This window comes from Wolffia australiana, chromosome 14 (genome assembly GCF_029677425.1).
Source record: "Wolffia australiana isolate 7733 chromosome 14, ASM2967742v1".
NCBI classification, from domain to species: Eukaryota; Viridiplantae; Streptophyta; class Magnoliopsida; order Alismatales; family Araceae; genus Wolffia; species Wolffia australiana.
Genome location: NC_135848.1, coordinates 11060319 through 11084359, shown reverse-complemented (window position 1 = coordinate 11084359; position 24041 = coordinate 11060319). Strand labels below are relative to the sequence as shown.

The window sequence follows — 24041 nt, the reverse complement described above, 5'->3', positions numbered from 1 at the left end:
CAATGCTTTAGCTGCTACTTGTTCTGTGACAAAGTGATAGTTGACTTATATATGTTTCCTCCAAGCATTTGCTGCCACAACATTTGCTTCCATATGAAGCACTGAAACACAGCATTTGTTGCCAGATCTCTAGCACCTAAGTTGTTGCACCATTATCTTCATATGGACTCAAATGATATTTTGAGCTCTTTTAATAAAGATTGAATCCAATGAATTTCAGCAGTTGCATTTGGACTTGTTTTATATTCAGCTTCAGTGCTTCATCTAGCTATGGTGGTCTGTTTCTTTGAACTTTAGGAAACGAAATTTTTTCTTATAAAAATGAGATAAGCCCCTGTTTCTATTCTGTCTTTTCAATCACCTTCCAATGAGAATCACCAAACACACTAATACGTGTGCTAGAATCTGTATAAACAAGCAAACCATGCAAGATGTTGCCCTTTCAATAACGGATAGTGTTTGTGATACATCAGAATTGGGAGAATGCATCTTTTGGCATGCCTTGTTGACTGAAAAAGCTATATTAGCTCTAGTAAATGTTAAATACTGAAGTGCACAAACAATTTGTCTATAAAAAGTGTCATCCATTGTTTTGGTTTCACTTTTAGTTGCTAAAGTCAAACTGATAGGAGTTGATATTGGTTTTGAATTTTCCATATTTGCTTGATGAAGTATGGATAAAATGTATCTTAACTGTGTCAAAATGAACCTATTTGGATGTGGTATTAATTCAATATCCAGAAAATATCTTGCAGCTCCAAGATCACATATTCGAAATTGTTATGTAACTAATAAAAAATTTTGTTGTATATCGCTGATATGTACAGAATCATCAAGATATCACAATTTACATTAAAAGAAAAAGAGGCCTCATATCATTTGATCTGAAAAGTAAAGATGTACCAGTTTTTTATTGAGAAAACCAAGTGCATGTAATTAAGATGATAACTTGTAAAGTCGTGCTCGATGTGATTGTTTTAAATCTATATATATACATATATATATATAAAGCGGACAAACAAAATCAGGATGTGAAGCATATTTAAAACCTGGAGGTTGTTCCATGTAAATGTTTTACTCCAAGTCTCTATGTAAAAATGTGTTTTGATACATCGAATTGATGAATATTTCAACAATTTTATGATATCAATTGACAATAGTAATAACATTGTGGTATGTTTGATTATAGGGCTAAACGTTTCCTTCAAATCAAAATCCTCTAATTAAATCCCTTAGCTTCTAAATAGGCATTGTATCTATCAATACATCCATCTGGTTTATATTATAACTTGTATACCCACTTACATCATATGACATGTAAATTTTGATCCCTTAGAACCAAATATTAAATTAGAGCATCATATTCTACTTTCATTGCTTGCATCCACCTACTGTTTTTGGATGCTACGATGTAGGTAGTTGGTTGTGTAGATCCGAAACTTGTAAATAAGAAACTCTGAATATGATGCTTAGTAGCTGAAAATGATAAATGATTGATTTTATGATGCGATTCATCCCTACAATAAACATCATTCAGTTTATTTTATTTTATTTGGAACTCCATGCTCAGGTGTTTGATCAAATGTGCTGATGATATCCGAAAGGTTAGGATCTATTTTATGTATAGAAGAATCATCTATCGGGTTTAAGATGCTTTTTTTCTTGATTGATAAGTGATTCGATATCATCATTCAGACCTGAATTTGATATCGATGACAGTTGTATATGATTTTCAATCACCATTTTTGGCACTGATGATGATTTATTTTGTGTTATGTCTATAGTTGGAACATTAGATGTATGTAGGAAGAAGGTCCAAGTATTCAAGAGTGTGTTTTTCGCGATGAATTAGAAGCAAAATGAAATATATGGTCTTCAAATATAACATGCTTTGAAATATAAATTTACGCGACTGGACTAAGAGGCACCTGAAGCCCATGTGCATTGCGTTGTATCCCAAAAAAATACACTTTTGTGACCATTAGTCCAGCTTTCGCTGCTCATATGACCTTAGACATGGATAACCCTAACATCCAAATGTTATTAAACAAGAATAATCAAGTAGATTTCTGACCAAAATTTAAAAGGGGATTTATTTTTTTAAAACAGGGGTTGGTAATCAGTTGATGAGATATGTAGTAGTGGCTCAGCCTCATCTCAAATGTTTGAGGCTAAGATGCATGATGAAGTAATGATATTGTTTTCCCTCTGCATTTCCCTTTTGTTTAGGGGTATGTGGACAAGATACCTGATGGACAATACCTTGTGATTTAAAATTTTCTTGAAGAGACTAATACTGTCCACCCCAATCTGATTGAAAAATACTCGATTTTAGTCGCAAATTGATTTTCTACTCACTTTTGAAATTCAATAAATTTATCCAATACCTAATTTGTGTTCTGATGGATATAACAATATATATTTACTGTAATCTTCGTGAACACAGCATAGTACGGAAAACCAATATTTGATAAGATAGATGAAGGACCCCCCCATAGATCAAAATGAACAGCTACAAGATGCACTTTTGAATAATTATGAGTAAGAGAAAAATGAGAGTTTATGTGACTTGGAAACTCTATAGATTCAGATACAAAATGCTTCCAAAAAATTGTAAATGGAAGTCTAAATTTTTTAATAACTAGTTGTAAAATATGAAATTGAGGATGTCCAAGGCAAGAGTGCCAAGTGTTTGAGGATATCTTTTCTCCAACTAGTGTTTTTGGTTTGCTTGGATGTGACTTCAGACAATATTCTTTGTCTTCGATTGTTCCACTGAGCAGGCTGCATCTGGTTTTCTTGTCCTTCACTAGGCAATAAGATGGATGAAATTCCACAAAAACATTATTTTCGATAGTTAGCTTGTGAATGGATAAAATATTCTTTGTAATTTTCAAACCAGTACCATTAGCCAATTGCAGATGCTCCCTCCCTTGGTATTTTGTTGCATTTGAGATTAAGTTTGTTCGGCTATCACATGACGAGTGGCTCTACTATCTAGGAATTATGCTCCATTTTATGAGTTGCTCACAGTGTATGCCCATGGTGATGTTTGATGATTTTGCCTGGGTTGTCCCTAGTACCATGTGTCTAAAAATTAGAGGCTAGGGGGCATTCCAGGGGAGAATCCATTGATTGACACCAAAGAATGAGAGGGGGAGCCTCCATGATCTAGATAAAAATGGAAGATGAAGGAGCTATAACTGATGACGTAGTAATGACTTGAACATGAAAAATGGGAAGTGCAGCAGGCCCAAGAGAGGAGAAAAGACGTAAGTTATGGAGTCATTGATATAGATGAGAAAATATGATTGAGATCTATTTATAAACCGGAAGGTAGTAAATCAAGGACCTGAGTTTGAACAAGGATGTTGACCTAGTTACCCATTGTTTTACCAATTTCTTTTACTGACCTAGTTTACTTAGTTTTATTTGTTGCTTCATTCATCAATAGTCTAATGAATAGAACCGAATGTACCGCAGCTATTTACTCCCCAAGATGTTTTGTACTCTCTCGCCCTTTGCACTCTCTGTATATATCCCTGCTTTGTTGCTCTCAATATATCTCTATACTAAACACAAAAATACCAGTATCAAAGCTTACTTATAAAAGAAGAGACACGAGGCTTTTGAGTGTCGTGGATATATAGATATATATATATATAGAAAGAGAAGGAACAATAGATACAGAGACAGATGTAGAGAGAGAGAGAGAGAGAGAGAGAGTGAGAGAGCAAGAGATAGAGGGAGAGACAAAGCAAGAGAGGAAGAGACCAAGATATACAGGAAGAGAGAGCAAAGGAGTAAGAGACACATAGGGAACAACATGGGAACAAATAGATGGATAGATAGAGCAACAATGTGACGAATGCAGGGACATAGAGTGTGAGACAAAGACATACCTAGAGAGAAGCAAAGTGAGATAAAGAGACCTATCAACTGCGTGATAGATACAATGATAGACAGTGTGAGACAGAGAGAGAGAAATATGGAGGGAGAGTATAGTAATTCGATCTGGAGTAAGCTTGCACCAGTTATTCAGGGTGAAGAAGATCGCCCATGTTTGTAACTAAAAGTAAATCTTACATTGTTCCATCCCATCTTAGGTTAATTGAATCGAACAGTATTGAGGTGAGGCATGTTGGATCCGCACAATATGGCTCTGTGATGTTTCTTTAAGTAATGTGATGCTCAGGAAAAAACTTAATAACCTTTGTGATCCTAGCCATTGACCTTTATTTACTAGAAGAGGAGATACTTGATCCTCTTTAGTTGATCTTAAGTAATCCTATCAGTAAAAGTAAGTGTTACATGCTCTCTCTCTGTATTTTCATTTCATTGAACAATCGGATTGGGCCATTGTGTTTTGGGCCTTGTCTGTTACTTTATTTTCATCTTTGTAATGTTTGTTAAGGGGAACATCATCTCACGCGGTTTCTCCCCCTGTTGTCGGCCACTAGAAGCCTTCCTCCCTATATAAAGGGAAGGCGTGCCCAAGGGAAGACATGTTGTCATTTGAAAATGAAATCTTTGATCATTTTAAGTTTCTCTCGTTTTCCCGCTTTGTAAGAGTAATTCGTAAAGATTGAGATCATGGGTTCCCCGTCGCCGTGCCAGCTTCACCACGTAGAGCGTGGAAGAACCGCCGCCGTTGACATCCCTCCTTGTCTTGAGTTCTTAAAATCAACCAAGAAACTCGTTTCTTGAACAGTTACCTTTCAAGATCTTCAAGAATCCCATACTCTAGGCATTATTCTAGAGATACGTCGCCACCAAAATTTTTGCCATCTCCTAAGCTGTCAGTTTGGGCTTTATTAAAAAAGCATGTTTTTGATCATCGATCTTCCTTCGGAAGATCGAACATTCAAGATCTTATTTTAAATTCTTTTCTATTTTCTTTTATTTTCAGGCCGACAGCTCAGCGCGGCGCACCATCCTAGACTTTGCTGGAGATATCCCAGACCGGTCAGGAAGGTCTTCGGACGATTCCTGACCTATAAAATAGCCATAAGTCTCTCGTAAAAAATCTTTGACCGTCGGAATTCTAAATCAACCATTTGAAATTTAATCGCCGGAGGAGAAGGTCCTCCGCCTTTGTCTTTTGTTTCTCTGGAATATCTCGTTCAACGGCTGTGACAGGGCCGTGACTTGAAGGGATATCTGTGAGGAAGAAGATGTGAAGACGGAGCATAAAGCTTACTTGAAGGACAACAAGGCCGGTGAAGGGTCTGGAGCCATTGGCGACACCGTTCTGGTGCCGAAATCTGATAAGAAGATCAAAATTTTATTTAATAGAATTCATACAATATTATCCAAGGATTAAGGAGTAATCCACTTTCCATATCATCTAACTCGAAATCAAAATGATTTGATTTCGAGCTTAAGCCCACACTATCAAAAATCGCCTTTAGACATTTCTACAAACACTTGGTATGCATGCTCTCTAAATTCGATCCTTTTAAAATCATTTTAAATACTTTTAACACATGTAAAAATCTCTAAAAATAAAATAAACTCTAGGAAGATATACTTACTAATCTACATCAACGGTCTGATAAAATACCTTAAAATTCTATCTCATTCCTTATGAAAAATCATAAAAATCTGGAATCCTCTTTTAGACATTTCATTAAACACTTCAACTTCAGTATTTGCCCCTGCATTTTATCTTTTCAACCTCTAAAAATTTACTTCCTCTACCTACCTTTAAAGTCTGAGTTCGAAATAAAATCATTAAGGATATTTTCCTTTGTAAATCACCAATAAATTCTTCCTTGCTTTCACTTAGAGATTAAAACAAACACCTAGTGGTGTTTTTTAGCCGTCATACTCATTAGGTAATTCTAACTCTAAATGCCAAGCCCTGCGGAGATGACCTTACTCAATGCTATACATCCCTGAGTAGGTTTACAAATTAAATTTTTTATTTGATTGCAGCAAAAATAACAACAACAAAATTACACCCCATTTGCGCCTCCATCAACATCATTGTTACATAACCCGTTAGGGTTGCATCCGTCGGACGACGACACAGTCTAAAAGTAATGTCTAAAAGTTGTTTAGATTAAAAATATGAAGTCTCTTGCTGGGTATTGTGATGTACTCGTGTCTATTCATTCTATAATAGGACAGATAACTCATATAAGGAACTGAATTTCCATTAAAATACAAAACCATTTCAAGATGTCGAGTGTACAATTAATATATCATCTTAGGACAATAACATTAACTTCAAGCGACGTCTTGTGGTGATTCACAACATAGACAGAAAGTTCCCATGAAATAGCGGGTCACTCTTTGGACTGACTAAGTAAACATTAGACTAATACTGAATAGTTTTCGTCGTGTCATTATCACAACCATAAACTGTCATGTCCAGTAGTTGCCTACCTTTTGGCCGACAAGTACTAACATTTCACGTGTACATAATATCCAATGTACTGAGTAAACTATCCTACTAGAAAGCCCACTTTAGCAAGATAATGTTTCCATCTAAAACTTGCAACGATGAAGAATGCATATTTTGTATTTGACATTTTTTATGTATATCCTTACCTATCCATAACCTTTAGTATTTTTTAATTTGTAATATAGAGCATTGTTAGCATCCTAGTTTTGAATGGATACAAAATAATTTGTTTAAGCCCTTGTTGGGCCAACTTGTGATGGTGTAAAGCGCTTGACCACAAGATTTTGACCGATCGGTCTTTCTATCACCTATTTTTTCTTCTTCTTAAATGGCTCAAAATGGTCCTTTGTATCACCTATCACCTTGAAAGGGAGAAACTCATGTTATTGCCCTAGTATAGGCCCTAGAGAAATCCAAAATGGCACACCCATAATGGTGTCACATGCCCCTAGAGCAGAAAAAAAGAATAGGACCCCTAGAATGGGTCTTGGAGAACCCATAAAAGGGCTTGAACGGGGTCGCTCATAATGGGCCCTGGGGGACCCTAAAGCTACCATAACTAGATCGCTTATGCTTGTTGGGTTCTAGAGGCCTAGATCTGGATTAAGAAATTAAAATGACCCATAGTAGAAGACTTGAACGGAACCAGAATGACATCATTAAAATCATGAAATAAAGTACATTTGCATGGATCACATTCGGGCGTTCTTCTATCTGGGAGCCAGAAGAGTAGAGCTGCTCAAGTGTGCAGCCTCTAGATATATCCATGCGGCCTTCAACACGTAGAATATCCCCATTCTCGTTGACGAGACATGTCCTACCTCCACCGTTGTATTTACGCCTTCCCGATTGCATCAGGCATACAAAGGGTATGATAATTTTAAGTTATCACATCTAATTAAGAGCATTTGCAAGATAAGTTATCCTAATATTGCTAGATATATTAATGAAATTCCATAATTACTAAATAATCATGATTTTCTAATATTCAGTGCTGAATATCATGAATCCTCATTTTGGATTAATTATTCAATATTAGAACTAACCCCACTAGGCTTTCCAAGTCATGCTGTGAAACATATAATTATCTCAAGTGTATGTGTATAGTAGGATTTAGGAATATACATATACTGGAAATCCTGATGAGCTGGAGTGGAGTTGGAGCAAGGTTCTGGGCAGTAAAAAAAGCCCATCCTAAGCCCAAACCCATGGGCCCAAACTCAGCACACGACCCTCTTCAATAACTATAACAAACCCACTTCAATGGCGGCTTTAAAAATAGAAGGAAAGATGAGAAAATAAGGGAAGCTAAAAATAATGGATCGACGTCCCTTCCATTTTTATTTTGGGACCTTAAAGCTGATTTGAGGAAGCCTTTGTCACTGGGATTCAAGGCCCCAAAAGTAAATCTGGCCATCCATTACATTTGGGGATCCAATGGCCATGATCAGCGTAACTTTCTCCACTTATATCTTTCTTCTCCTATTGTAAGATTGTATTGATTTTATGAAAGTTTTAATGGAGGTTTTTGTGAAGATCCTGACACAGGGCTGAGTGAGGAAGAACCCCCTAGAGGGACGGAGATAGCCAGAAAGTGAGAAAGTCACCCTTGGAGATCAATTATCTGTGGTTAGGTGTGATCCCAAGAGTGAAAAATACCCCTTTCCTAGCTTCATTTTCTCCATTTAAATCTTTTCTGATTGAGAAGTACTACCATTGGAAAGGTCTGCTCTCCTCTTTCCAATGCCACTAAGGTCGACGTAATCGGAGCTCCACAAATTGAGTTATGGTGGCTTGCGTGAAGCATTCATTGCTGCTCATTAGCCGCTACCGTGTGAGCGCCCAAGGGGAGCAGATTTAGCAAAATTTTTGCTAAGTCTTGAAGCAACCTAGTGCCCACCGCAGACCGCCTCTCGCCTGCACTTAACAACTACGCCTTTGCGCCCATCTGCTGCCGCTGCGACGCTGGACACCACCGGTGCTCTAGCGTAGGTACATGTAATTGTTTTTACTATTTCTCTAATTTCAAACTTCTATCAGTTAATCCCTAGAAACTAGTAAAGATTATTTTCCACATTCTAGATATATTATAACTATTTAGGTTAGTTTTTCTCAGCTATAATTATTTTTTGCCTAGGACATTAAAGAGTGAATAGTAGAACCTATCTGGAAATCCTAAAATAAAGTAAATCAACTCACATTTCTACGTTGTTCATTCCTGCTCCCTATGTATTGACTCCTCACTCCTGCTATATTTTTTCATATAGAGTAGTCAAGAGAATATAAATTGTATTGTTTAAATCCAAATAGTAACAATGACATCTAAACCTGTAATTGGATTTATCATGGGAGAAGAAGGGAAGGGCCCCTAAAAATTCTGGCCTCGGTGAATTTCGTTCAGGGCCTTCCCCTATTTATACTAAATGGGTATTTTTCATAAAACCTCCAAAACTTAAATATATCTTTTGATGTCCCAAAAACTATTTGTATGTGACCCTCGAGGCCCATGTATCACTCTAGTTAATGACTCTAGTGGCCCAATAACTTTTATTGGCCTGCCAAATTAATTAACAATATTGCCCATATAGAATAATTAATGTTTGATCAATTTATCATGCAGGTATAGTCCCTTGTCTACTTGACACTCCAAGGAGGACCTAGGGTATGGTCAAGTCTTAAACCTAGTTAGTACTAAATGCATTTGGGAATCCTCTGAGAATATTCTTAGATATTTCCCTGCCTTGGCAAAAGGACTTTATAGTATCATCTTCCTTGAGCAGTCACCTCTTATACCAAAGTTGGTCGATCCCATCTTGACCACTCAATCATTTTCATGAGCTTCTTGATGCATCTGAATTAGGACAATTTAGAATCCCATGATTAAAGACTAAATGGTTATAGTCAAAGTACAATCGTCTATCCACTAGACATCTTTGGTGTCTAAAGTTTAAGGACCACTTAGACAACCATGACATATATCAATCTAATTCACAATTTTGTATAATACCATTTAGGGATTTATAAGGATCGATTTAGTGAACTCTTTCCACTAAAGAGCACACACTTTCTATCCATGGTGTCTCCACACTAATGGCTATGGGACCAGCCATACTCATCATATGAGTAAGGCTATATAGTGCTACTCTATCCGGATACTTCAATGTCCTTCTCGAGTATCCTTCGAATAAGAATATTTAGAACACATCCATAATGACTAGTGATCTCCGTATTACGATCTCATCATAATTCACTAAGTCAAAACATGTATTCATCGACTTCATTGTAAGCATCACACTTGTATTGTAATGAATATGTTATGTTAATAAATATAGAACAAGATGTGGAATGTGTGATTGGCTTGTCGGCCTCATATATTTCCATCAATGCTGGGTCCTCGGGGGCCAGAAGGGCCTTAAATGGGTCACCCATACTATGTCACGTAGGGCCACTTAGCAACCAAAAATGGGTCTCTCGTATTGGGTCCCTTATGGCCCCTATCATTGTCCCAAACGGCCCGCCAATAAAGGGTCATGCACAGTCTTGGAGTGGGCCACATCAAGCATCGAGCGCTTGGGTAGCCCACATCAGCCCATGAGGCAGTGATTGCTCGTGCTTTATTTATATTCTAAGGGGTGAAACCACAATGGGACAAAAAACTCATTTTCTATCTTATTTCATACCTTATGCAATTCTAGTATTGATTTCATTCTCGTATGACTATATTCCACATGAAGGTGTTATGGAGATACTGTGTAATTTGACTGTCTATTAAACAATGTTTCAATAACATTAACATGAAGCTGATGGAAATATGAAATAAAAGGTTGTCATCTCTAAGAACATAATGTAAGTTGGCTCTGATATCACTTGTTAGATTAGCCGGAGGATGACACTAGTTCTTTAAGATGAAGAATATCTTACATGAATGTAAAACATAACTCAGTCCATTGTGTCTCCGATTAATCAAATCAAACAGTCTTGAGGGAAGTCATTTTGGAGCAGTAGATGATGATTTTTGGAAGTCTCTTTAAATAATTGGATTCTCAAGAGAAAAAAAATAACCTTTCTGACTTAAGGATCTGGCCCCTATTTCAAGGAACATGAGAAGCTTATCCCAATTTAATATCTCTTACTTAATCTCACCATAATTAAGGTAGAATTTGGCTATGATAACCCTACTTATTAGTAGAAATGTCTTAATCTCGTCAGTATAATCATGTGAATCACATTGATTAAGATCTGTAATTGATAGCTTAGTAATATGGAATTATATATTTGTTTACAGATTGAGAAATTAATCTTACAATACGGAGTTAGAGAGTGTGCGGGAGAGAGAGAGAGATACTGACATCCATAGAAAGAAATATGGAGAGATCGAGAGATAGATGTCTATCTAGAAAGATGGAGATAAAGAGATAGAGATTCATAGAGATACAGATTTTGATAAGTCACAGCAGCGTCAATGATCTGTCTAGACGACTTTTGACGTAGGACGACTATGGGATGGACGATTTAGGGCGGATGACGAGGCTATGGGTTGGAATGGGTAAGGGATAAAACAATCCACAGAAATCACGGTCGATTCTCGGACTTAAAACCGATGAAATCTGGTGGTGCAGCTCCGACCCTTATCGAGGGCGGGAGTACTGTCTTCCCCCACCGCGATGATGCCTAAGCACCGAAATCAATACCTCGAATTCACGTCGCGAAGAAACACTCGAGGAAAGGAGAGAAGAAGAGGAAATCCAAGTTTAATTCTGACGGCGGTGGAAACTTCCCGAGAAAATACTGAGCGGAGAACACGTCGACACCACAGGGTTCAGGTATACCTCAGCACCGTAGTGCGTGGAGAGGCTGCAGGTAATTCTGCTCGTGGCGCACGGCGGCGTGATCTGAACAGGCGCTCGGGCGTTGTCCGCCCTGGTTGGCGTTATGAAGCGGGGCGCCGGGTCGGCGCGCGAACTCCAGCAGCGGCGGAGTGCGCGAGTGCGGCGGAGCGCGCAGCCTTGTGCAGCGCTTGAGGCGCCGCCGACGGCAGCGCGCAGCGCCAGCGACGCAGCGGCGCACGAGGCGCACGCGGGGATAACGCAGCGGTGGCGTGCGGTCGCGGCGTGTGACGCGCGGCTGCGCAGCGCGGTGATGACGACGGCGGCGGCGGCGGCGGTGGCGGCGGCGGCGGCAGCGGTGATGACGGCGGCGGCGGCGGGGAAGGTTAGGGCAAGATGAGGGTAGGCAATCCTCCAAGAAGAGTTAGAAAGAAACTCAATTCTTGAATTATGATTGCCTAATGAGTTCTTGAAACAAATGACCTTATATAGGCCTTGGAGGAAAGAGAAAATAACTAGAAAATAAGGCGCAAGGAAAGCGTGCATCACGTCACGCCAAAGGGCAGTTGTGGATCTGCCTTTGGCGTCGTGTCATAACGGCGCGTGGAGGCGTCTTGGCGGGTGGTGACGTGGCGGACGACGGTTGTGGCGTGTTGACTTCTTCGTTGACTCCTGTTGACCGAGGTGGGTTGACTTCTGTTGACTTCATCTTTGGATCCGTAACGTCTGTGTTGACCCCGACTGCCTGCGGTGACGTGTCCCAGGCTGATGCATTGGCGTCCTCGCCATCAACTTTGCCAAAAGAAGCTGGATTTTCAATGCAGTAAAAAAAGTTCAAACTTACTTTAGATTATCTCCTACATAATTATGCATTAATTATTGTATAGTTCTAATGCAGGATTTTATTCAATTTGAATTAAGATTCTTTATGTTGACGGTTTTATAGAAAGAATTATGACTTTTGATACAACAAGATTATGCAATATGAGTTTAAAGTTTAGTAAAAAAATTTTGAAGTTTGAAAGATGAATTCCAATTTTTTTTATGAAGGGGATCAAGGAAGAATGACCAAATGTACCCAATTGGTATTAAATATTTTTAGTACTTATTGTGAAATAAATTTTGAAGATATTTTCAAAATGGAGGTCGATTTTTTCACCAAAAAAATCTACTGCAACAGAGGGAAAAAATGAAATAGATTTCATGGGGATTAGAAATATGAATCCATTCATTGGGATTACCGGTGCTAATGATTTGGATGTACGAAAAGTATTTTCTTATTTGTCGAATCATATGTGAGAAAAAGGTTGGACACTAATGAATACTAATTTTCAAATCATAGATCTTGGTTCCCGCAAAAATTATTCATAATCTCCGATATTTAAACATAATGCCATCAATGTATACTTTGGTCCATATTGAATCCTCGAATGAATTATTCCTGAAATCAGAAGTAAGGTGTATAAAACTAGTGAGTGACAGAGAAAGAGCACCTTAAAGAAAAATAGATGGACATAGAATATGAAGAAATCCCATGAGTGATAAAGCACTACCGAACACAAGACAAATTGAAATGCAGCATATGAAGAAATAGAGATAGGGACATATGTTCTATATTTCAAGAATAGATTTTATTGAAGCATTACGTGTAAATGAGAAACAGATAAGGTATAATAACTTCAGAATTATTGCACTGATTATATAATAGTTTAGCATTACAGGTCAGCCTGTCCTATTTACAAATTAGTTCTAAATATTCTGCCTACGAATATGTTATAATGTTAATTGCAAGGTCTCCTCCAGATATTTTAGACGAAAAAAATGAGCCTTTTAAATATGCAACATTATGGATTATTTACATATGACTCCGGAAGTATCAGTTTATTTTCAAAATGAGAGTACTTATAGTAGGGAAGGGGGATTTCAATTCATAATATCATTCTATATCTCTGCCCAGAACTGCTTCAACATATAGAAGTTAAGTCCAGTCACCAACCCAGAGTAGATAGACAAATATAGCACCATGAATGGTCAGTTTACCTCCAACAAAACACCTAATATAAAATTGGAAAATTCAATGAATTATATATTGTCCTGATGAATTGAAACATTGGTTGACTTATCAAGACTAAACTCACAATAAATTTCGTAACACTGAGTTTCCCTTGAAAGTGATCAAAGCAGGACACTGCCTACACATTACTTAAACATGTAATCTCTACTTCCCGTGGAGATCAGACATACTCATCTATTAGCTATAATTATTTTTTGAAGTATTGTTTATAAAATTTATTCATAAACTCAAATCAATAACAATATAAGTTTAACCCATCTTTCATTAAAGGAGCTCCGGCGACCTATTTTTTGTTGTTGATTTGAGTTTAACAAATAAAAAATTTAAACCAATACTCACAAATAAATTCTTGCTATATATATGATGATGGATGTAGGAGAGAGTGAAGATGTATATATATGACAATATTGATTTTTGGTTCATAATTTTGGACATAACATCGGGATGAAATCATAACAGCGTAGATTATGTGTGATTTAAATGATATATGGTGATGGATGATGAAGGATGGTGATGGAGGAAGTGGATGCTGATGGATCTAACTAGTGGATGTAAGGATATAGAGTAACCTCTCCTATTCTTACATTACCTGTGATATTACGTCGAGATCAGCGCCATTTCCTGATGCAGGTCAACCTCTATTATTCTTTGTTGACCTTCTTCAAGAACTCAAGACTCCATGAAACCTATGATGGACCGGTAAAACCTCATTGTCTTAACAATCTGGCTCTCTAGAAGGAACTGATTTTAAATATGGTTTTTACAAAGATTGGGGCTTAATTTATAGATCCAACCATACAGGCGTGAAAGCGGTGAATATTAAGATGAAGACGAGCGTCCTATAACTTTCAGCTTGATCAACCTTCTAGATCATTTGATATAAACCCTCTGATGTTGAAAAATTCCTAGTTATTTATTTCATCCAAAGATTTTTCTCTCCTAACCTTGTCATCGTCGTCACGTCTTATTTAGGGTTTTATCTTTAGCATGAACGTGTGTGCCTCATCATTGATCAGTCTCACACATTGATCCACATGTCCCTATATGAAAAAGTGGAAAAGGTAACATAACAGTATATTATTATACGTAATTGCATTAAATTGATTAGGAAAATATGCCTATGATGTGGTAGCGTTTTAGTATGCTCAAAGTCAATACACTTTTTGTAAATCCTAGTAAAGGTGGATAGATCAGTGCCACATGTACACAGCCACACAACATGTACACCTTGCACAAAATGTCCAAGCATAATTCAAAAAAAAAAACATTTATTGTGCCGGTATCGGTCCACACACACATCACCCCCGTTTTTGCATTTTTCCACATCGTGGCTTGCAGTTAAAAATAAAAAATATAACTAATTAACGTCATAATGGTATCATTTATTAATTTTGTAACCCCAATCTTCAATGTGATTTATTGGTTGGCAAATGCCAACCATTAACATCAATACTATAATACTTGTCCTTTGACGTATCAAACGGTCGTATTAATCTTGTAAGAATGTTTGATATCATGCATATTGATGGAGGACCATCCAGTCAAGCAAGTCCAGACTCATCATCAGCCACATCACAGAGCCCGAGCCGACGTGAAGAACCCAAATTTCCCCTTCTAGGTTGGAGAAACTACACTCGTGTCGTCTTGTTAAGTTTTAAGTCTTCTTTTCATTTTATGGAGGCCCTCCATGTGCACAGGCCCCATCCTCCTGTCATTTGGGTCATATTTTATCTTTCCTTTTTACTGTAGGGAGGTCCCCTACTGGGCATGTGCGGACCTCCCCCATTTGTGTTTCGGGTTGTTTTGTTCATACCTTTAGGGGTGGAAGTCCATGCCTGGCTTCTTCCTCCTAAAGGGACCCTTTAGGGGCGAAGCCCACTTAGCCTCTCTCCCTAAGGGGGCCCATTAGGGCACCTATAAGCTCCCCCCCCTTCTTTTTACTATAAAGGAAAAGGGGGACAGCTAATGTCAGTTAGAGCCTTTTTGAGAAGAAAAAAAACCAAACTCTCTTTTAATGATGAAGAATAGAGGAAGCATTTGTTCCTTTCTCATAAGGTTTCCTCCCCACGGTCCTCTTGTGACGTTCTCCTCCATGGAGAGCTAACTACAACTCCCTCTTAGTGCCCCTGTGTTACCTAAGGAACAGCCGTGCAACAAAAAGTGCCAACCCCGTCTTTCTGCTAGGGCCCACAACATTCTTTGGCTCCCCTCCCTCCTTTTCCCTCGTCAATGAGCTGCCCCTAACGCTCCAGGCAAGTCGATGAACCCCAGCAGTATTCACCCATCATTGTGCCCGTGGAGATACATCCTATCAAACAGAATGATGCTTCTACAAGTCATGGTGTACGGATGCCTGCAGGACACCAGGTCGACAAGACACGGAAAACCCCAAAAGCCCGTACGGAGGCCGCCTTCAACGACAAAGGTGGCGCTCAGGCTGACACCTACTTGAGTACGAATGTACGACACGCCAAAGGAGCCCACTCCGACCGGACATCGAAGCTTCTGGAAGCAAGCATCCCAACAGGCGACAGAAGGCGGCGCTGTCATCCTACCAGTCTGAAAAGATCAGGCCATCATGAGCGACAGCAAGGCGGCGTCTACAGTGGCTAAGCTCCCAGTTAATGCAGCACCACCTACTTCTCCCTATAAATACTTGAACTCTCCGTTCTATTTGGACGATGGGATTTTCTTCTTATCCCTTTCTTTCTCCCTCTTGACTCTCTCTAGCTCCACGCAAATCTTTCTATTCGCAACCTGGTACCAGAGCTCCACGACGCTGCAAGCGCTTCCACCGACGACCTTCCAAGGCCACTAGCTATGCCTGTTCCTCCATCCCCTCCTCCTCCGGGTGGCGATCTTTAATCATGGGTTCCCACAGTCTCCACTACACCTGCCGCTACACTCAAGCTCACAAAGACGAACTAACTGCTATGGATAATTCAGATTGTGCCTATTATAAAAGCACAAGGGCTCAGCCAACACCTCACCCATTCTATGCCACCTGAGGAAGAGGACACGGACGATGAAAACACTGCGTGGAAGCGCAGCAACCAACAGGTACTATCCACCATCATCTCCTCCCTCTCTGCTGAGCTTCTTCCGGTTGTCTCTGGCTGTCTCACGGCACGAGCTGCATGGGAGAAGCTTAGCACTGAACTGTCTACCGCATCGGAATCGTGGATAATGGAGTTAACCTCGCGGTTTCACTCCATTAAAAAGGGCTCTAAGTCTCTTGACAAATATATCACAGAATTTCGTCACCTTCTGGCTGAAATAGTCGATGCTGGGGAATTTATCACTGATAGAACAGTGAAATTTGTCTTCCTCCGAGGACTTGGGCCTAAGTTTTTCTCCTTCCGCACTGGAATAACTACTCGCAGCGGGAACCTCTCGTTCGACGATCTCCTTGCCTCTCTTCGAGCGGAGGTCTCCCTGGATAACTTCGAAAGCAACGACGAAGCTCCCGCGCCTGCCATTGCACCTATGGCAAATCAAGTTCGAATGATACACCCTCATTAAGCCGGCTCATACTGCGACGAGAACCCTCGAAATGGCTATAGAAGTGGAAACGCTTGCGGTCGGGGAGGATGCACCGGAAGATTTACTCCTAGATGCCAACTGTGTTTGAAACAGGGCCATCGAACTCCAGACTGCCGAAGTCTCAGAAACCAGCCAACCTCTACTATGGCGCTTCAACCTGCTTCGGCATTCGGACGAGCACCACAGGCTTACATTGCTTCATACGCTGGATCAACGGTTCCATCATGGATGCCTCCGCCTTAACAAACGTGGTACCCAGACAGTGGGGCCACTCATCACATCGCAGCACACCCTCACCACCTGACCAATGTTGTCCCCTACGCCGGATCAGATCAACTTTATATGGGCGATGGTTCAGGTTTGCCAATTAAATCTCTTGGACACTCTTATCTTCCTTCCGCTAGTCATTATCGACCATTATTGCTTAAAAATTGCCCTTATGTCCCTCAAATCTCAAAAAATCTTTTATCTATCAATAAACTGACGATTGACAATCATGTATTTGTGGAATTTCATCCCAACGCCTGCTATGTAAAGGATCGAACGACGAGGGAACTGCTCCTCACTAGCACAGTTCGTGATGGGCTCTACTACATCGCTCCTTTACAAGCAGCTGCTTTTTTTGGGGAAAAACAATCACCAGATGTTTGGCATTTAATGTTTCGAAACAGACTATATCCCATTTTGGGTTACCACTATCTCAAACTATCTCCTCCTTTATATGTTCTTCTTGTTGCATCGCTAAATCCCACATGTTACCCTATCACACGCCGACATTCAGGGCGAAGTTACCGCTCCAGGTTATACACTCTAATCTGTGGGGTCCGGCTCCAGAGAAATCCCATCTTGGCTACTCATATTACGTCTCGTTTGTTGATGAGTTTAGCAGGTACTCATGGCTCTATCCGCTAAAGGCGAAGAGTGATGTCCAGTCAACGTTCATAAATTTTCAACGGATGGTTGAAAATCAGTTCTCAAGAAAGATCCAATATTGTCATTCCGATTGGGGAGGTGAGTACCAATATTTATCTAATTAGTTTCGGACCTGTGGAATAAAGCACCAGGTCTCCTGCCCACACACTCCGGAGCAGAACGGTGTTGCAGAACAGAAGCATCGTCACATCGTGGAAACAACACTTAGCATGCTTTATCAAGCGTCACTTCCGCCTAAGTACTGGGATGAGGTGGTCGCTACGGCAGCCTACCTGATCAACCGAATGATCACACCTGTACTAAAGAATAAGTCCCCCTATGAACTCTTATTCTCGAGAATACCATATTACTCATTTTTAAAGGTTTTCGGATGTTTATGTTTTCCCGATCTGCGCGCTTATAGTAGGAACAAGCTTTCGCCTCGGTCTGAACGATGCGTGTTTTTGGGCTATTCTTCTTTACACAAAGGCTACCGCTGCCTCGCATTATCTACTAATCGGTTGTTTATTTCTCGTGATGTAGTTTTCAATGAAAACGTCTTCCCTTTTTCACCATCCTCTAACCAGCCATTAGTGGCTGATGGTATTCTTGGACCACAACCAAGTGATGTAAATTATTATGTTATTACACACCCTCATTTAACAGGTACTGCTCCCAAGTCGACAAGCAGTGAGGAATCTGCAACTACACTACCTGATAACAGCAAAACACCAGCACCGACCCTAGAGAAACAGATAGAGAAGTCGCCATCTGCGACCCATACACCTGGTATAGTCTCCTCCACTCCACCGCTTCGTACTCGTCGACTCTATAATCTGCTGGACCTTCCTCATTCCTCAAGTGAGTGAGCCCAGATCCTCCGAAATGCCAAACGCTCTCCATACTCAAGTAAACCCGCGGAGAACCTCTAAACTTTCAATTACCGAACCGAAGACTATTATCGAAGCACTTGTATCGCCACTCTAGAAACACGCGATGGATGCAGAAATATCTGTGCTCCATCTAAATAAAACATGGACACTATTTGCACCTCCCGCTGGAACCAACATAGTTGGTTTAAAGTGGGTATTTAAACGTAAACTACAAGCTGACGGCTCCTTAGAAAGATGTAAGGCCCGTCTCGTAGCTCAAGGATTTAGTCAAATGGAAGGTATTGACTATCACGAAACATTTAGCACTATGGTCAAAATAACAACTCTTAGACTACTGTTAAGCATTGCACTTAATCGAGGGTGGGCTATAAGCAACTTGACATTTCCAATGTGTTTTTGCATAGTGATCTCAATGAAACTATCTATATGCGTCAACCACCTGGATTTGTCAATCGATTGTACCCTAATCATGTATGTCTACTCAGAAAATCCCTCTATGGACTAAAACAATCTCCTCGAATGTGGCATAAAAGATTTTCTGACTTTCTAACACTACAAGGTTTCCAAAGTTCCAAGACAGACAACTCCTTGTTTTTCAAGAACTCTCCTTCCTGTCAATTATTTCTACTTGTATATGTTGACGATATCCTCATTATTGGATCTAACATCTCTATTGTCTCAGATACAATTACCACTATCTAGGGTACATTTCCTGCATGGGACCTCGGCGACACCAGGTTTTTCTTGGGGATCGAATTGATTCCACACTCGAACGGTATCTCTCTCTCTCAGTCTAAATATCTATCTGAAATATTGCAAATGGCCAACATGGGTACATGTAAACCCACGAATACATCCACTACTGTCTCGGAACAGTTATCAGTAAGATCTAAAGAACGTCCAGATCCTACACTTTATCACAAAATTGTGGGTAGTCTGCAATATCTAATGATTACCAAGCCAGACATTGCATATGCAGTGAATAAAGCATGTCAACACATGCATGATCCCCATGCCAACCATTGGAAAGGGTTTAAGCACTTGCTAAGATACCTTAAAGGTATGGCTGATCATGCCCTTTCGTATACCCAGAGCTCCTTAGAGCACTTTAATATCTATTGCGACTCCGACTGGGCAGGGGACCCAACTGATCATCGCTCTACTCACGGATATTTTATATTCCTTGGTGCAAATCTGATCAGTTTGTCTTCCAAGAAACAAGCAACGGTGTCTCTCTCCAGCACTAAAGCTGAGTACAAAGCCATCGCCCATGCAACCACTGAAGTTGTTGATAAGCTCAAATTTTGGGTGTTTTTACTGGTTATTTATCAGTTAAATCGTGAGAGGATTGAGCTTATGCAACAATACTTATAACCTCACAGCCTTAGGGCAAGTAAGGGTCGATTCACAGGGAGCAGAGAAAATAGCAGAAAATTCTTTTCAGTTTACTGTAGATTATCAATTCAAGATTTTTAATTTCAGCTTTAATGTTCAGTTAAACTAACCTCAGTTAAGTTCTACAAATTATTCTTTGTAAAACTTAACTGAACGGAGCCGTCAGCAGAGAATTTCCTACTGACGGTGTGCTCTTGCCCTTTGAGGCAAAGGAGCAAACACCTTGCGCGCAGGTGAATGCTCACACACGGGGTTGCTGCCCGTGTACAAGTGCTGCCTGCGCGCGGGCACGACCTGGGCAGTTCGCAGCTAGCTGCGCACGGCCTTGGCAGCGTGCGGCGGTGCTGCGCGCGGCCTTGGCTGCAGGAAGCTCGGCCTGCTGGCTATCGAAGTGGTGGCCTTGGTTGCTAGCTGCCTAGGCCCTCCTGTAGGAGTCGATTTCACAGAATTTGCTGAAGAACAGTTTAGGTTTTCAAAAAAACGAGAGGGAAAATCAATCTGAACAAACAAAGAACTCAAAGATCAAACTAGAAGATGAACAATCTCGTTTGGAACAACAAGGAGGTACTACTCAGCACCTTCCCCTCCAACCTCGATTGTCTTTGCAGGGAGAGGATGCACCACTGAAACTGAAACTCTCACACCACCTTGTGTCACGCCCTTCCGACAAGATGACGATCGTCGTGCTCTAGCTACTCCTCAGCTTGCTTCTCTCCCAGCTCCAATGCTCATCAGCCTTGGAGGGTTTGCAGAAATCCTTCCTCTCAAAGCCCTAGCTTCCTTGAGAGAAATTCTAGACAACCTAAAATCAACTCTCAAGAGGGTATTTATAGGTTTCTCTTAAGTCATGCCTAGGGGCATTTTCGTAATTTTTGCGTCTTTGAATTTTCGCCCGCTCCTCTTGATCCTCGTCTCTTTCCTTGATCTTCTTAACCTGTCTCTGAATGTTTACTAACCATAAAATGTTAAATATATTCCACTTGATTCAAAGGATCAAGTGGGGTTAGTAATTTCATAAAATGATGCATATGCATGATATTAGCATGAATTAACATTATAATTTTTATGAATGAAAGCTAAAAAGTTTAATTATTTGATGACATATTTGAGAGTCATCAAACACCCCCCAACTTAGATCATTACTAGTCCCTTAGTAATGAAATGCAGGTGAGAATAAAAGATGATCTCAAGTTGACTTTCGACTTCCGATAGCTTTGATTCATGCTCTTTTCAAGGAGTATTTTCAGCAATTGAACTTGACCAGCACAAGAGAAATTTAGGATCTATCTCAGCCTTCTACCTCAACTAAGTGCACTTGATCTACGGCGTACATATAGTAAGTACATAGTATATGGAGTAAGATCGAGTTAACACCCCAAGCGCACTACTGAACGAGGCGTAGAGAGTGGTGCTAAGGCTAGCTCAATACTATGGCTATAGTAGCATCGGCTCAAACACATGGGAGACAACTTTTCCACCTTTATTTTCTTTGGCATTTGCTGCTTGTTGGTCATTTTTGATGACAATCAACTTTAGTACTATGATGCAAGCTTTTGCTCATTTATGCACAGTGCAGCTTTCACTTTATAGTTTGGTGGCGCTTATCCACTATCCATGTGCCGTCCTTAGTAGACTGGCAGCTTATTCCCCCGATGAAGTTTTGTATCCTTCTTGGTTCAGGGAGCTTCACTCACGTCATAATAATATTGCCGATGAGCTAACACTAACCCTACTCTCCACTAAAGTTAAAAAAATTCGTGCATGTAAGTGCTAACTCAACCCGAGGTGGATGGTGAGGTGAGATACGTCTAATGGTCAGATATATGGCTGTAATAGTATGGATCATAGTGCACCTAGCTAGGCTTACTTCACCTAGGATTTCCTAGCTGGCCACTCTTGCACTTCTACTCTTTTGAAAAGAATCGAATTATCATGCATATCATTGGACAAGCATCTCCTAGGATCATCAAATATCCATGGTTTGTGAATGCAAAACGAAAAAAAAAAAAAAATTTAATGGATGATGCATGCAACTGTACTCCCCTCCCCCCCAATAAAAAGGCATGTTCCTACATGACAAATCATAATTAAGAGAAAGGAGAAAGAGAGATCAAACCATGGAAGGAAAGGCGGCGATAAGCATTCGTGTTGTCTAGTGACGGTGTACCTAGCTTGGATAGGAGTTGCTGCGCACGAAGATAGAAACAAAAACAAAGAAACAAAAACAAAACAAAGCAAAATAACAAAACCGAGGAAATAGGAAATGGAATCAAAAAACTAATCAGATCATGAGCTATCGTGTAGTGGCTTTTCTAAAGTAATATTCATGGGGCTATTAAGATCTTCGTCTTCTAAGTAGGGTTTGAGCCGTTGCCCATTCACAGTGAAGTGTCTTTGAGATGTAGGATCTAAAATGGTAACCGCTCCATTCTCAAAAACCTGCTGAACAAGGAAAGGGCCATCCCATCGCGTTTTCAATTTTCCTGGAAAGAGTTTTAATCTAGAGCTGTATAGCCATACTTTTTGATTCTCTACAAAAGTTCTTCTCCTCAAGCTCTTATCATGAAACATCTTCATCTTGGCTTTATAAATCTTCGAATTCTCATAAGCCTCATTTCTTAACTCTTCCAACTCATTCAATTGAAGAAGTCTATGCTTGCCGGCTCTATCCAAATCTAGGTTGAGTTTCCTAATAGCCCAAAGGGCTTTGTGTTCTAACTCAAGTGGTAGGTGACAAGCTTTCCCGAAAATCAAGCGAAATGGAGACATGCCGAGAGGAGTTTTGTAAGCAGTTCTATAGGCCCATAATGCCTCATCTAGTTTCGTAGACCAATCTTTCCCATCCGGACGCACTATTTTCCTCAAAAAATTTTTCACCTCTCTATTGCACAATTCAACTTGTCCATTGGCTTGAGGATGATATGGAGTAGTGACACGATGATGGACACCAAACTTCTTGAGGAGAGTTCTAAAGTTGTAATTTGTGAAATGGGAACCTCCGTCACTTATAATGGCTCGTGGGCATCCATAACGGTAAAAAATATTTTTCTCGATGAAATTGGTCACTACTTTGCTATCATTTGTTTTTGTGGGAATGGCTTCTACCCATTTGGATACATAGTCAACTGCCATCAATATGTATTCATATCCATGAGAAATAGGAAAAGGACCCATAAAATCTATTCCCCATAAATCAAATATTTCAACTTCTAGGATGGGTTGTAGGGGCATTCTATCCTTCCTATTTATGTTGATGGATGCCTGGCATGCTAAACAAGTATTATAAAATTTCTGGGCGTCATGAAATAATGTAGGCCAAAAGAAACCCAATTCAACAACCTTATGAGCTGTTACCTTGGCCGAGTAGTGCCCCCCTCCTGGTTTCACGTGGCAGAATTCTAGGATGCTTCGTTGCTTGCTCTCGGGGACGCATCGTCGTAAAATTTGATCTTGCCCTTGGTGAAACAGCTCAGGATCTTCCCAGAAGTAAAAACGCGCATCTTTTAGTAGCTTTTTCCTCTCGTGAGACGTCCAACCTGTAGGAATTTGTCGTGAAACAAGAAAGTTGACGATATGTGCATACCAAGGAACTGATGTTCCTTGCGCAGTTAGAACAAATTCATCAGGAAATGCATCATTAATTTGCTCAGGTGGGCGCCTATGATTCGGGAGAGGTGGTCGGCTACTACATTTTCACACCCTTTCTTATCTTTGATCTCTAAATCAAATTCCTGTAATAACAGCACCCATCTAATTAACCTAGGTTTAGCCTCTTTCTTTGTTAACAAGTATCTAATAGCTGCATGATCAGAAAAAATAGTTATTTTACTACCTAGTAAATAAGATCTAAATTTTTCTAAAGCGAAGATAATTGCCAGCAGCTCTTTTTCGGTAGTAGTGTAATTCAGCTACGCATCCACTAGAGTTCTGCTGGCATAGTAAATGACCACGGGTTTCTTGTCAATTCGCTGACCTAACACTGCACCTAC

General features: G+C 40.0%; 1 protein-coding gene across 1 annotated transcript; it reads left to right on the top strand.

Moving 5' to 3' along the window:
* The first annotated feature begins 16306 nt into the window (after window positions 1-16306).
* On the top strand, window positions 16307-16831 carry LOC144712495 (uncharacterized). Its single transcript, XM_078586792.1, has one exon. It carries the CDS (start codon window positions 16307-16309, stop codon window positions 16829-16831), a length of 525 nt encoding a protein of 174 aa, XP_078442918.1.
* The last annotated feature ends 7210 nt before the right edge of the window (window positions 16832-24041 follow it).

Bases quoted from the DNA above. Each gene is read 5' to 3' on its own strand.
- LOC144712495 (XM_078586792.1), top strand. From the start codon at position 16,307: ATGCCACCTGAGGAAGAGGACACGGACGATGAAAACACTGCGTGGAAG.